Genomic DNA, 15,761 nt, shown 5'->3' on the forward strand with positions numbered 1-15,761 from the left:
AGGATTATAACTGTATACTGGCATAAATTTTTTTTTTTTTTCCAGTTGTACCTGTGGCATATGTAACCCAGGTTAGGGGTCAAATAGGAGCTGCAGCTGTCAGGCTATGCCACAGCCACAGCAACACTGGATCCGAGCTGCATCTGGACCCATGCCCCAGCTTGTGGCAATGCCAGATCCTTAATCCACTGAGTGAGGCCAGGGATCACACCTGCCATCCTCACAGACACACCATGTTGGGTTTTTAACCCACTGAGCCACAACGGAACTCTGGTATAATCATTTTTACATGCATAGAATCTATCCAGAAAAAGAACAAAGTTCTTTCAAATAAAGAGAGTCATTTGGTTAAAGTCAATACAATCAACAGCAGTACAAATGGCAAGTTCTACTTATTTGACAATGCTAAGACTATGAGGGTGTGCGTGGATTAGGCCTTTGTGCTTAATTTTTATCAGCACATGACTGGTAGGTATTATCAGTGTGAAAATTCTTACAAAGCAAGACAACCAAGCACAGACTGGTTTCTTTACTTCACCTTGTGCTCTTATAGTTTCTACCCCACTTAGGTTTGAGTTAAAATCATTTACCTGATTGTGCACTGTATTGAGTTGGTTGCTAAAACTCATGGTTAGATTTGTGCTTGTATGTGGAGCAACATGTGTAGTGAAGGGACTCTTGATCTGACTCACTGTATCATACATGTGAACCCTCCGCTTGCAGATCTCCATGTTCTGAAAACATGACTTAACACTGAAAAAAGATATTAAAAATTCACTGAAATAAATGCTGAGATTTAACAGACAGCAAATACAAATCAACATTTCCCTCCCCCTAAGTACTTTCAGAGAAAATGAATCAAAAGTTTTTATAACCATAAAGAGGAAAAATACATGCCTAATTTTTATTCTATTTTATTTCATTTATTTTTTTGTCTTTTTGCCTTTTCTAGGGCTGTTCCCGAGGCATATGGAGGTTCCCAGGCTAGGGGTCGAATCGGAGCTGTAGCCACCAGCCTACGCCACAGCCACAGCAACGCGGGATCCAGGCCACGTCTGCGACCCACACCACAGCTCATGGCAACACCGGATCCTTAACCCACTGAGCAAGGGCAGGGATCGAACCTGCAACCTCATGGTTCCTAGTCAGACTGGTTAACCACTGCGCCACGAAGGGAACTCCATGCCTAATTTTTAATCTCATGATTTTTCAATAAGAAAACCATAAGTGAGCCAAATATCCAAGTACCAAAGCTAATGCTCATGTGATACTTCCATTTAGCTGTAAGATGGTAACAGAGAACCATATCATGGCAAAATGCCCCAGATCATACTATACTCACTGATTGCTATGTGGAAAATCCAGAAGGTGAGTCATTGTTACAAACTGATGGTTAAGAGTTTTCAGAGGAGTAATTCTCTTATCTGCATCAATTGTTAGCATTTTTTTTAAAAGATCAATGTATTCTCTTCGATCCGCCTTCTCTGCCAACATGTCTGTTCCCTCTAAGTCTGTGGACATATTCACCTTCCAAAGAAAATTTAAAATTATTATACATACTTCATCATTTAACCTACCATGTTGACATTTAACATCTGCACTATGTATACGTATTCTTATAGAGAGAATATTGATGTGTATATGTGTGTGTGTATATGTGTGTGTGAGTATCTCTCAGAGAAAAAGCTGAAGAAACTTTTTCACAAATGTAAGCTCTTCTTATACTGTCTAACTAAAATCTTCAATTTGGTACAGTTTTTTAATAGAATAAAGTTGAATAAACTCTTTTCACTAAAAAATCGGGATCAAAGAAGTTAAGCAAAAGGGATTGCAAAAAAAAGTGATTGCTATTACTTAAGTTTCTATTACTGAGAAGATTAAATGACTTAGTACATATTTAAACAGAGTTTGGAACAAAAGCATTAAATAAATTTTAGCTCTTTTGTAAGTATTTAGTAGAGAAAATGGACAGTAAACAATATTTCAAAATATTGAAATGTAAGCAAAAAAGCAAAGGAGAAATACATAATTCTAAAAATATACTTTGCTATCCTTTTAACACAAGGCAGAATATTAATGTTTATTTTTCTATAAAAAATGAAAGCATATACTAGAAGATAACAGTTTGAACCTCCCCTCAATATAACCAATGGAAGTGTATCTCTGATTAAAGAGATACATAAATGTCTGGCTTTCTGAAACTTTTCATACTCACCTGAGCCATGTCATCTAAACAATTAAAAATGTACTTTCGAGCTTCTTTTGATTTGATTCCAGTCTCCAATTCATGTTCTTCAGGTGTCTATAAAACACAGATTTTTTAAAAAATTCCACCTGTATGCTAATTATCACATTTTATTCTAAATTAAAGCCAGATTACAAAGAAACAAGTGTTGTCACCCTGCCAACAAGATCACAAACATAAAAGTAATTTACAACCAAAAAAATCTTCCGGTAGAGAGATGAGGTCTTGATACCTGGCCACCCTTTGAACAGTGATAAAATAAATATGCAAGCAATGATGCAGCACAGTTCCTAAAGAATGTCAATTAAGAAGAGACATTACCATTTTTCTCTAAAAGCTACCTTCAAATGAAACAATATTTCAAATGCTAACTATTCAATAGATTCAGAGGCCAAGAGTCACAGAGTTAATCAAATTACTCAGACACCTCTCAAGTAACAGAAGTAGGCTCAAAAGTAAAAAAGGAATATTTGTTTCAAGAAAATATGCAGGGTCTTAATGTGGACAGTTATCAAATAATGTTGTTTTGTCATATTTATTGAGAATTCTCTAAAAAAAAGGCCACTACTAAATCACTCTAGTTCTTCCTATCACTCAACGGTAAGCACTACTTGCCATACCCCCGTCTCAGTTGCTGACTGAAATATATAAAATAACCACAGTCAAATGAACTGGAGTTTAATGGGTTTGTTGTTTTAACCAAAGCTAGGGCCAAATGAGTACAACGAAATAATTTTGAGAAGTATTTCCTCCTGCAAACACACCTTCCCACTGCATCCCCCCCAACCCCCTCCCAACCTTTGCCCTCCTCTACCTCAAGAATAACTAAACTTTGTATTTAAATTGGGATTAAGAAGTACAGGAATGAGTAGTAGAGTAGGGGAGTCAGACCTTAAGCCTCCACAGTGGGTACCCCAAATTAGGATCTCTGTTGAAAAACCTGGTTGTTTTCGTTCCGGCACTGAGAAGATATTCAGCTGGCAGGCCTTGTGTTTGTGAAATGTAACGAATCTGAAATGTCAAAACCATTAACAAACATTGATTTGGAGTGAAAAGGGAAATTATTTAAAACTTCTACACTAAAACATTATTAGCTCTAGCCAAAAAAAGAAAGGTATGCAAAGAAATTAACTGTTTGATCAATATAAACAAAATTTATCTGTTAATACATACATATGCTAACCCACTCAGACCATTCCAAATATTTATTCAGTAACTCACTTGTTACTATACCTGACATTTACGAGGAAAACTCAGTCTTGAACATGTTCTGTGTGACTTTTTTTGGGTTTTTTTGTAGACTTCTGATACAGAGTTTAGAAAACTTTTAAGAGATTTCTAGGACAGAGCAGAATAGTTTCCAACGAACTATATCATGGATTACCAAGGGTTTGTCTGCTTGTTGATACATCACCAGATTTAAAAGATTAGAAACAAATTTTCATAAGCCTTTTTCTTCCTTGGCTACTCTAGCTCTTATCAACTGCCCCTACCCTAAACTGCCACTGAACTTATCTCTCATCCCATAAAATTAATCGCTTAATTTAGTTTCTCTGTCCCTACATCAGTAAAGGAGGTATGATGTTCATTCATTCAAAATTTACCAAACACTTACTTTGAACTAGGCCAACAGTGCTCAAAGTGTGGTCTAAGGGAACCCTTGGGGTTCTCTAAGAAACAAACTATTTTCATAATAATACTAAGAAGTTATTTGTCTTTTTCATCTCTTTCTCATGGATGTACATACAGTAGAGATTTCCAGAGGTGATATGTAATGTCTTTGCTCCAATGACTAAAAAGACATGTACCTGCATATTCTTGTGTTTTCTCAGTTTTATTGTTCACACTTTTGTTTTCACAATTCTCCCTACTCAAAAAAGCAATATGCTTTTTTCCTAACCTACTGAAAGCAATACAAGAGGTCATTTCTTTTACCATCCCCCCTCCATATATGAATGGCTATATTTAACGAAGAACTTAAAAAGAAACTTGTAAGCAAGGAGATCTTACTTCCCACCTCTTCTCCCAAAAAACTTGCTGTAATTTCTAATGCAATATATATTAATAGATATAAGCTATATAAGAGTCCTCAACAGTTTTTAAGAGTGTAAAACACAGGTCAGCAAACTATGGCCTACAGACCAAATCTGGCCTGTTGCTACAAGACTATTTTAGACAACAGTAGGATACTACCATAAATCTGTGGGAGCTGCAGAGCTGAAAACCAAAATACAGCACTAGCAAAATAGAAAAAAAAAATGTAATGTGGATAAGAACATTTAAGAGTCTCATGCTCTACCAACTGAGCTAGACGGACACATAAGAACATTTTAAATGTGAACTTCTGCATACAAAAAGGGTGAAATATTTAAAATCCAGGATAAAATCTGTACAATGAAATTATTATGCTGGTATTTTTTGTTGTTTTATTTTTTAGGGCTGCACCTGTGGCAAATGGAAGTTTCCAGGCTAGGGGTTGAATCAGAACTATAGCTGATGGCTATGCCACAGCTACTGCAACACTGGATCTGAGCTGCCTCTGCAACCTACACTGCAGCTCACAGCAACACCAGATCCTTAAAGCACTGAGCGAGGACAGGGATCATAAATGCATCCTCATGGATACTAGTTGGATTTGTTACCACTGAGCCACCATGGGAACTCCCATGCTAATACTTTAAATGATAGGGTAGAAATACATTTATTGACATGTAAAGAAAGATATTTCATAACATACTAAGTGAAAAAGCAGATTCAAATTAAATATAACCTCACTTTAAAAATTACTATATTTTACTGATTCTAAGAGGCACATTTTTTCATATTAACATCTTAAAATCAAGATATGACTTACAACTGATGGCCATGATAAATCACGGTTTTAGTGGCAGCATTCTTTCTTAGAGGTACAGAAAAATGGTGCATCTTTAATCAATGATGTCTTAGATTTGATGAAACACAGTATATAGGTTCCTCTCTATCTGTAAGGTTATATCTGAAACTATAGGTAGCATGTATTCATTCATTCTTTCAATAAGTACTTACTGAGTCAGGCAGTGGTGATTTTAAGATAGACATGGTTCCTGCTCTCACAGACCTTGCAGTCAAGTGAGGGAAAAGAAACTGAATGCATAATTTGAATTGAATAGACATTCTAAAGAAAAATAGGCTTCTATAAAAATACATAACGAAGGAACCTGATCTAGACTGGGAACTGGTGAGGAAAAGGTCCTTGAAGAAGTGACACTATAGCTAATAAATGAGTAGGGACTGACTAATTGAAATGAATGGTGGTGGAAAAGCATTCCAGAAGAAAACAGTTTGTGTGAGGGCCTGTGCTGGAAGGAAACATTCTTACCCAGGGTTGAAATGATGCCAGTAGGGCTAGGGTAAGAAAAGCAAGAAGAAATGGTTTAAGGTCAAATCTAGAGAGAAGAAAGGGGAGGGACAACCCATGTTTAGGGCTCAAAGGCCATATTAATTAAGGATCTCGCCCGTCAGGCTAGGTGATGGAAAATCATGGAAGAACAGGGGAATGGCACGATCAAATCTGTGCTCTGAAAAATCACTCTGGAAAAAAGATTGGAGGGAGGTCAGAGTAGATAAAGGAGACTGTCTAGTAGCCCAAGTAATGATGAAGAGAGCCAAGACTAGGGTAACAGCATGGGAAAGAATGAGTAGACTCAAGAGGCACTAGGACATAAATGGTCAGGAGACACATGCATGCACATGCATGTACACAGTAAAACTACATTTTCCTTCAGAGAACGTATCTCAATTGCACTGTACAATTATTTGTGTGATTATTTAATGTCTGGTTCCCATTACCAACTATAGCCTCCAGAGGGCAAGTTTTATTCAGTCCTATATCCCTAATATCCAGAGTTATCTGGGACACAAAGTAGGTACTCAACGAACACATGAAGAAAATTAACAAATTAAATATATAAATATATACAAAATATACCAAAACATTAATAGGTTACCTCTGAGGAACAGAACTACTAAAGGTTGAAATTTTTGTCTCTTGGCTTATTGTACCTTTTCCAATTTTTCTAGAATGATGCACTTATAAAGTTAAAACATTAAAAATTCTAATATTATAGAATGAGTTTCACTGTGAAAGTATAATGGGAAGATATCATACAGATACTGCTTTTCACATAGCTTAAAATAAAGTGACAACAAAAGTCCCACATTTATGCAAACAAAATATTATTGTCCCTTGTTTTAAATAATTAAAATGTTTGCAACAAAGTTGAAGCCATTAACTAACATCTAGAGAGGGCACAGACATTTCACTTCAAGACTCACAAACATCTGCTATAAAATCTCAGTCATAGCCTTTATGAAACAACCACAGCTGATAGCATACTTAATAGTTAAACACTGCTTTCCCCCAAAATCAGAAACGAGACAAGGATATCCACTCTTACTACTTCTATTCAACATTGCACCAGTGTGGTTCAATTAAAAGTAGTTAGGGAGTTCCCGTCGTGGCTCAGTGATTAACGAATCTGACTAGGAACCATGAGGTTTCAGGTTCGATCCCTCACCTTGCTCAGTGGGTTAAGGATCCGGTGTTGCCGTGAGCTGTGATGTAGGCTGCAGAAGTGGCTGGGATCCTGCATTGCTGTGGCTGTGGTGTAGACCAGCGGCTACAGCTCCAATTTGACCCCTAGCCTGGGAACCTCCATATGCCATGGGAGCGGCCCAAGAAATGGCAAAAAGACAAAAAAAATTTTTTTAAATAAAATTTTAAAAAAAGTAGTTAGGCACAGGAAAGGAATCCAATTGGAAAGGAAGATGTAAAATTATCTTTATTTTTAGATAACATGATCTTGTTAAAAACTGTAAGGAATTCATCATAAAAACTATTAGAACTAGGGAGTTCCCTGCGTGGCTCAGCAGTTAACAAACCCCCAAGAGGATCCATGAGGATGTGGGTTCCATCCCTGGCCTCATTCAGTGGGTTAAGGATTTGACATTGCCTTGAGATATGGTATAGGTCACAGATGCGGCTCAGATCCTGCATTGCTATGGCTATGGCTGTGGCTGTGGCTGTAGCTGTAGCTATAATGGTGGCCAGCAGCTGTAGCTCCAACTCGACCCCTAGCCTGGGAACTTCCACATGCCGCAGGTGCGCCCCCCGCCCCCCCTAAAAATTAGAACTAGAGTTCTACTAGAAAACTAAGAAGAGTTCAACAAGGTTGCAGAATACAAGATCAATTACAAAACTCACTGCATTTCTATGTGCTAGCAATTAACAGAAAATGAAATTAAGAAAATAATTCCATTCCCTATAGATCTAAAACACAGAATAGTTAAAAATAAATTTAACAAAAGAAGTGTAAAACTTGGACTCTGACAATTATAAAACACTTGTAAAGAAAACCCAAATAAATCTGATCATGTTTAAAGATCAGAAGACAATATTAAGACAGCGATTACTTCCTAAAGCAATTTACAGATTCAAGCAATCCCTACTAAAAAAAAAAAAAATTATTATTATTTTTTTTTGCAGAAATAGAAAAATCCAACCTTAAAATGAATATGGAATCTCAAGGGACCCTGAATAGCCAGAACAATCTTGAAAAAGAACGAAGTTAGAAGACTCACAATTCCTGGAGTTCCCGTCATGGCTCAGTGGTTAATGAATCCGACCAGGAACCATGAGGTTTCGGGTTCGATCCCTGGCCTTGTTGCTCAGTGGGTTAAGGATCTGGTGTTGCTGTGAGCTGTGGTGCAGGCTACAGACGTGGCTCGGATCCCGCGTTGCTGTGGCTCTGGTGTAGGCCGGTGGCTACAGATCTGATTAGATCCCTAGCCTGGGAACCACCATATGCCACAGAAGCGGCCCTAGAAATGCCAAAAAGACAAAAAAAAAAAAAAAAGAAGACACAATTCCTGGTTTCAAAACTGAAAGCCACCTAACAGAGAGACAAGTATCATGTGATATCATTGCTAGCGGAATCTGAAAAAAATGACACAAATGAACTTACTTAGAGACTCACAGACATACAAGACAAATTTATGGTTACCAAAGGGGAAAGGGAGGGGAGAGGATAAATTAGGAGTTTGGGATTAACATATTTAACTATTACATATAAAAAGGATAAATAACAAGAATCTACCCTATACAATGGAAAAGAATCTGAAAAAGAATATACATCTGATTCACTTTGCTGTGTACCTGAAACTAACACAACATTGTAAATCAACTATACCTCAATTAAAAAAGAAAAGAGGAGTTCCTGTTGAGGCTCAGTGGTAACAAACCCAACTAGTATCCATGATTCTTGGCCCTGCTCAACAGGTTAAGGGTCTGGCATTGCTGTGAGATGAGGTGTAGGTAGCAGATATGGCTTGAATCTGGCATGGCTGTGTTGTAGGCTGGCAGCTGAAGCTCCAATTTGATCCCTAACCTGGGACTTCCATACGCCATGGTGCGGCCCTAAAAAAAAAAGGACCAAAAAAAAAAAAAAAAACCCAAAAAACCCCTGCTCAGCTCTAAGACCAAAGATCCTGCTATAGGAATCTATTTGTATAAGCAAAGATGCATCAGGATAAACTATCCCAATTCTTGCTCTACAGCAGCAACATCCTATTTATTCATGATTCAGCATGGGAAAAACAACTTTCTCCTACCAGCTACAGTTTCGCATCTATGCAGCAGGCAAAAATTCTCAAAACTATCAGTTTCTTTATAAGGTAAGCCCCCATTGTATCTTACCTTCTAAATCTTACTTTATTTGGTTCCACTTCCTAGGAATATTTACAATTCAATCTGTTTACTAAGGTTGGAGATGCCACAAAACGGTTGACCTAGGAATGGCACACTGGAGGCTATAATTGCTCAGAGCAAGGTTTCTTAATCAAGGGGTTCATAAATTCTCTAACTTTGTATATAAAACATTGTGCACTTATTTTTCTGAGAAGATCCATAGCTTCATCAGATTCTCAAAAGAATTTAAAACTCAGAAAGGGCGTTCCCCTTGTGGTGCATTGGAAATAAATCTGACTAGGAATCATGAGGTTGCGGGCTCGATCCCTGGCCTTGCTCAGTGGGTTAAGGATTCGGCATTGCCATGAGCTGTGATGTGAGTCACAGACTCGGCTCAGATCTGGTATTGCTGTGGCTGTGGTGTAGGCCGGCAACTGTAGCTCCGACTGGACCCCGAGCCTGGGAATCTCCATATGCCTCGGGTACGGCCCTAAAAAACAAAGCAAAAACAAACAAAAAAAAACCAAAAAACAAAAAAAATTCACTTATCAAAAAAACCTCAAAATACAAAACAAAACAAAAAAACCTCATGTACCTACTATGTGCCAGATACAATGTCAGTAGCTTGGATATACTGCTAGAATCAAACAGTCTCTGCCCTCAAAGAGCTTATAGCATAGTAGTTAAAACTGTTTTTTGATGGGTTGTTGTTGCTGTTGTTGTTTTAAAGAATAAGAAATGTAAGAATTCACAATATACTTCCATGACAAAACTTTTCCCCTTAGGACTAGCTTCTTAGGAAAGTATAGCATATCTTCTAAAGTATGTCTGTTTTGAAACATAGATAATATATTATAGTATTTTTCAACTCATACGATTTCTATGATATGACATAAATCCTATGATATGATATAAACCTTATGTTACAGAGACCTAATCCACACCATAGCTTCTGGGGTCCAAGGTGTTTTAGTATGCAGAGAGTAATAATTACTTCATTGTGTGTCATGTATAAAGGAAATAACAGCTCTGAATGAGCCAAAGTTTGTTCTTAAAATTCCAGCTTCACATCCTTGCATTACTCTCCTATCTTAACTCACAAGACACATTCGTTAAGCAAAGTTAAATCTCTAAAAAACTATTACAGATTTGGAACAGTAGCAACCTAAAGTAATATAAAATAAAATCTTTAAGTGCAGAATTGCAAATATAACTTCAGAATAAGAAGCAGGGGGAGTTTCGGTGGTGGCTCAGCGGTTAACGAACCCAACTAGGATCCATGAAGATGCAGGTTCAATCTGTGGCCTCGATCAGTGGGTTAAGGGTCCAGCATTGCCATGAGCTATGGTGAAGGTCGCAGACGAAGCTCAGATCCCGAGCTGCTGTGGCTGTGGTGTAGGCAGGCAGCTGTAGTTCCTATTCAACCCCTAGCTTAGGAACTTCCATATGCCACAGGTGCAGCCCTGGAAAAAAAAAAAAAAAAGACAAAAAAACACTCTTACCTGATCATATTCTGAAGCACCAGGATAAAGAGGCCATCCCAGGAACAGCTCAGCTATCACACAGCCCAATGACCACATATCAATAGCTTCACAAAATGGTAATCCAAGAATTATTTCAGGGGCTCTAGCAAAATCAAAAATAGTATATTAAAATAATAAACATTATTTTGGGAAATTAACTATGTTTACCAAGTTGTGCTTTAGTATCAGGTAAAAGTACACTGATTTAATGAAATGGAAAGGATCTTTGGTATAAAATCTGGAAATTGAAACTCCTGGCCCCAGTTGTGTTTTGAAATTCAGAATGTTTTGAATTTCAGAAAGATACTGCCATGTATAAACTACCCACTGTGTAATAACCCCAATGAAGTATATAGGGAAGCATCCTATAAATAAACATATTAATATTTCTGCAACAAAACATGAGCAATCACACCAAGCCAAACAAATACTTTTAAAAGCCTTACACTGATTCAAGTCAGGTCTTGCCAAGAAATAGTTTATATCAAACTTAGAAAAAGATTTTAGTTTTGAGAGCTTTCAGAATTTTAAAATTATGGATTTAATTTTTAAATTAAGGGACTATGGATTTATTCTTTTTATTTTTAGCATCTTTTAGTTATAGACAAATTAAATGACCTGATCAGTAACTACCCCTTTAGGATAAAATGCCTTAGTGACATAGTGGTTCAAATTCTAGTCCATTATTTAACAGCTGTAGGCAATTAATCTTTTGATGCCCCAGGTTCCTCATTCATAAAATGGAGATGAGTACCTACTACATAGAGCCATGGTAAGATTTAAATAAATAAGTTAAAAATAGGAGTTCCCATCGTGGCTCAGTGCAAACGAATCTGACTAGTATCCGTGAACCCATAGGTTCGATCCCATGCCTCACTCAGGGGGTTAAGGAGCCGGCGTTGCCATGAGCTGTGGTGTAGGTCATAGACACGGCTCAAATCTGGTGGTGCTGTGGCTGTAGAGTAGGCAGGCAGCTACAGCTCTGACTGGGTTCCTAGCTGGGGAACCTCCATGTGCTGTGTGTACGGCCCTGAAAAGACCAAAAAAAAAAAAAAGTTAAAAATAATAAAGATGATGATGATGACGATGTTGTTTAAATATGAACACTCTTGACCAGTGCCTGGCACACAGCAGAAGCACTATGTATGTGTTAGATAAAACAATGACTATTATTTTAAAAATTTTGAAAAATAAATAAATACACAAGGAGTTCCCGTCATGGCTCAGTGGTTAACGAACCCAACTAGGAACCATGAGGTTACGGGTTCAATCCCCGGCCTCGCTCAGTGGGTTAAGGACCCAGCGTTGCTCTGAACTGTGCTGTAGGTAGCAGACACGGCTCAGACCCCTGTGGCTATGGCTGTGGTGTAGGCGGCAGCTGTGGCTCCAATTCAACCCCTAGCCTGGGAACCTCCGTATGCCAAGGAAAATTATCCCCATTTAGAGAGAAGAAACAGAGGCAAACAGATTAAGAAATGTGCCCAAAATCACATAGTTAATAGTGGCAGAGCTAGAATTTGAATCCTGGCAGTCTGGCTCTGAAGTTGAGTAAATTATACTGTCTCTAAATAAGTAAAACACATACCCATCTATGCACATCTATTTGGCAGGGTGGTACATAACGGTACTTTTTAATTGTGACTAAAATTAAGAGATAAGTGGGTTCAAAAGAGGGATGATAATAATAGGTAACAATATTCATAAAAATAGATGATATTTATATAGTGCTTACTATGGGCCAGGCACTGTTCTAAGTTCTTTATAAATGTGGAGTTCACGTAATACTTACAACAACTTTTTTTTTTTTTTGGCTTTTCTGGGACCACACCTGAGGCATGTGGAGATTCCCAAGCTAGGGGTTGAATCAGAGCTGTGGCTGCCGGCCTGAGCCAGAGCCACAGTAATTAGGGATCCGAGCTGCATCTACGACCTCCACCACAGCTCACGGCAACACCAGGTCCTTAACCCACTTATCGAGGCCAGGGATTGAACCCACAACCTCACGGTTCCTAGTTGGGATTTGTTAACCACTGAGCCACAACGGGAACTCCAATCCCTATAACAATTCTTGAAAGCAGGTATTATCATTGCTAAGTCATCAACTATAAGATGCACTTTTTTTTTCACATTTTAATACCTCTGAAATTAAGACGATTCCTGCAAATGGTTTAATGGCAGTGCCTTCACTTTCTTATTGGTACATAAAAAATAGTTCATCTTAAGGACACTCCAGATCTAGATCCTTCATTTGAAAGGAGCTAAATGGAAAAGGAGATCTCTCCATTAGGAACCATCTAATAGGCTGTGTCTCCTCATGGAGTGCCTAGGTTTCCAAACTTTATTTTCAAGCAATACGTGCTTATTGTTGCTTTGTGTGTATGTGGGGGAAGAAGAAGGGACAAAGATTGAGTGGGGAGGGTATAAAGATATCTCCCTAAATAAGAATATCCTCCCTGAGTAATTTTCTAAGTAGCCCTTAGAAAATAGAGTAAATTAGAGAACTTCATAGGGTTTAGAAGCTTTCCTGATCCTTGCACAGAAATAGCAGAAGATCCAAGCCTGCTGATACTGAACACTACTTGACAGCTAAGGATAGAACCACTAATACCATTAGGTCTTGTACTATTTGATGAGACCTGTGGTTTTATTAGCCAAAGAAAACAACCTTTAAAAGTGATAATCCCATTGCAGGTGGCTACAGCCCCATATTACTGATGGAATCTCAAAGTTCAATTAAATACAACCACTGTGGCATGTTTGGTAGCATGAATAAATGAGAGTACAAGAGTACACAGAAACATAAAAGCCTTTCCAAAATTGAAAAGGAACAAAATCTTTACTTTCACTGAGCAGAATTGTTAATTTCTAAGTTTATGGCAGTGCCAAAAATAGCTGGCAGGGAGAACACAAATGGCTTTGTGCCAAAATAAAAACTGGGCTTAGAACATTCCTAAACAACAACTGAAGAACAGCATATTGATTTTGCCATTCCCACTATACCAGGAAGACATTTTAGAATCCAAAAGGTAGGTCATAGGAAGGGGCCAGGCCACCCAGTAACTTTCTTTTAAAAGGCAGCCCTAAGATGTGATAACTGTTAGGCTTCTAGAGCTTAAAGTTGCAGGGAAATTAAGAAAAACACTAACTCCAGCCCCCAAGCCCTATTAAACAAAGAGAAAACTCTGAAGATTGGCTGGAATCAGTTTTTCCATTTGGTCTTGCCCTGCTTCTGGAGTAACAAAAGCCACTAAGGACTTTGAGCAAAAGCTCACTCAAAACAGTAACTCTACCACATCTACCATCCGAAAAGATAAGTACAAAGGGAAAAAAATGAAAGCAGTAAAAACAAAATAAACTAAGGTTTATTGAGGATTTTTTTTTTACTATCATTAGAGCCTATAAATGTTAGACTTACCTAAACTCTAAGAAGCAAAAAGACTGAAGTTATCTTCTTTTACTGCACAGAAAGAAATCATTTACATTCACCTCTAAAGACAATGTTTCAGACTCTGAATTCAGATTAAAATTCTTGATAATATTTTCATTACTATATCATCTTTCCCCTTGGCCTCCACTATTTCTCAATGCTTCAATATAAACTAAACACCGAAATTCTGGTTTTACTTCATCTATCTATAAAGTTACTCTTTCAGGTCTTTTTCCAGTTCTGACATTCTAAAAACCAGGCAGTAAAAAAGATTACTAGTGAAGTATAGGAAAGAGGAAAACAAAACTAGCAGCCTTCATTTTGGTAGAAGAATGACATTAATTATACTTTGGACATGGTGGCTCTCTTCTATGAAGACATGTCTCATCCTTAAAGAACAATTACTAAACAGGCTCTAATTACTGTAACCAGGTGGTAGAAATAGCAATCCCCGCTTTTTGATTTCCCAATTTCAAACTCCTTTAAATTGAAAAAGTCCACCTAAGTTATAAAGCATTATTTCACTAGAACCCAGAGTAAGCTGAGGTTGGTATCACTTAACAGCACAAATCATTCTCTGCTCATTTTCATGAATATTCTTGTTTCTTCCTACCCTTCTCAGAAACATCATACCAGAAAAGAGATGTTACATGAAGTCTAACTTCCTGCATCTGTGGCTTAGGTGTAACTGGTTTCAGTGTCAGATGAAACTGGATTGATTGTCTGTCTAGGATAAACTAAAAATATGCTTTTCTTATCCAGAAGGTCCAGATAAGAAATGTCCTTCCATACATAACAAAGTGCTCTTTCAAGATTTTAAGTATGGCAAAGCTTTGCGCCTAAAATTCAAGCCCCAAAGACACCAACTTTTCTTGGAATTAGTCTACATTTACATTTACAGTGGGCTAGGAAATAAAGCACTTTACTTCTACTGCCTGAGTCATTTAGCCATGCCCATGGTGGACAGAGACAGGGTGGCGGTAAAAACTTATGTCAACTGATAGAACTCTGGCACGTTATCAACAAGATAAAGCAATGTAAACTAAAAAGGAGGGTAAGAGGAAAGCTGGCTCTAGAGCCAGAATGCTTCACTGACCAAAGGATTTCAGAGAGGTTTTCTGAAAGACAACTGGGTGAGGACTTAATGGACTCCAATAAAGCAACAACACCAACACAAAGAGGACCACTGTGGATAAAACTAATGATAAAGAAGGAATGCCTGAGCTGCTGTTCCATTTGCCTAAGGCTCTAGCATTAAAGTGATACAAGAGAATACTCATGTTATTTATTTTTTTCTTATTAGGGCCACACCTGCAGCATATGGAAGTTCCTAGGCTAGTGGTCAAATTGGGGCTGCAGCCGCCGGCCTTCGCCACAGCCACAGCAATGCCAGATCCGAGCCACATCTGCAGCCTACACTGCAGCTCAAGACTACACCAGATCCCTTAACCTGCTGACTGAGGCCAGGGATCGAACCCACATCTTCATGGATACTAGCTGGGTTCTTAACCCACTGAGCCACAATGGGAACTGCAATGCTCAAGTTAAATCCTAAATGTAGTCAAGCCCTGGATACTGAATCTCAATATGCACAGTAATTACGCAATGATACACAGAATGAATTCCTGTTTTTAAGGGGTAAACTCAGTTCCATTTAAAATTATAATTGGGGAGTTCCCATGGTGGCTCAGCGGAAATGAACCCAAGACTGGTATCCATGGGGATGTAGGTTCAGTCCCTGGCCTCAATCAGTGGGTTAAGGATGCCGTTGAGCCATGGTGTAGGTCGCAGATGTGGCTTGGATCCAGTGTTGCTATGGCTGTGGTATAGGCCAGCAGCTGT

General features: G+C 38.1%; 1 protein-coding gene across 1 annotated transcript in view; it reads right to left on the minus strand.

The window, feature by feature from the left end:
* The window catches only part of HIPK1 (homeodomain interacting protein kinase 1), a 56,564-nt gene that overhangs the window by 23,465 nt on the left and 17,338 nt on the right, over positions 1-15,761 (minus strand). The window contains 5 exon segments of the mRNA XM_047784958.1: positions 591-753; positions 1,343-1,527; positions 2,216-2,302; positions 3,137-3,256; positions 10,472-10,595. Of these exon segments, the coding sequence (XP_047640914.1) occupies positions 591-753; positions 1,343-1,527; positions 2,216-2,302; positions 3,137-3,256; positions 10,472-10,595 (679 nt within the window).

This window comes from Phacochoerus africanus, chromosome 6, assembly GCF_016906955.1.
Source record: "Phacochoerus africanus isolate WHEZ1 chromosome 6, ROS_Pafr_v1, whole genome shotgun sequence".
Taxonomy (NCBI): domain Eukaryota; kingdom Metazoa; phylum Chordata; class Mammalia; order Artiodactyla; family Suidae; genus Phacochoerus; species Phacochoerus africanus.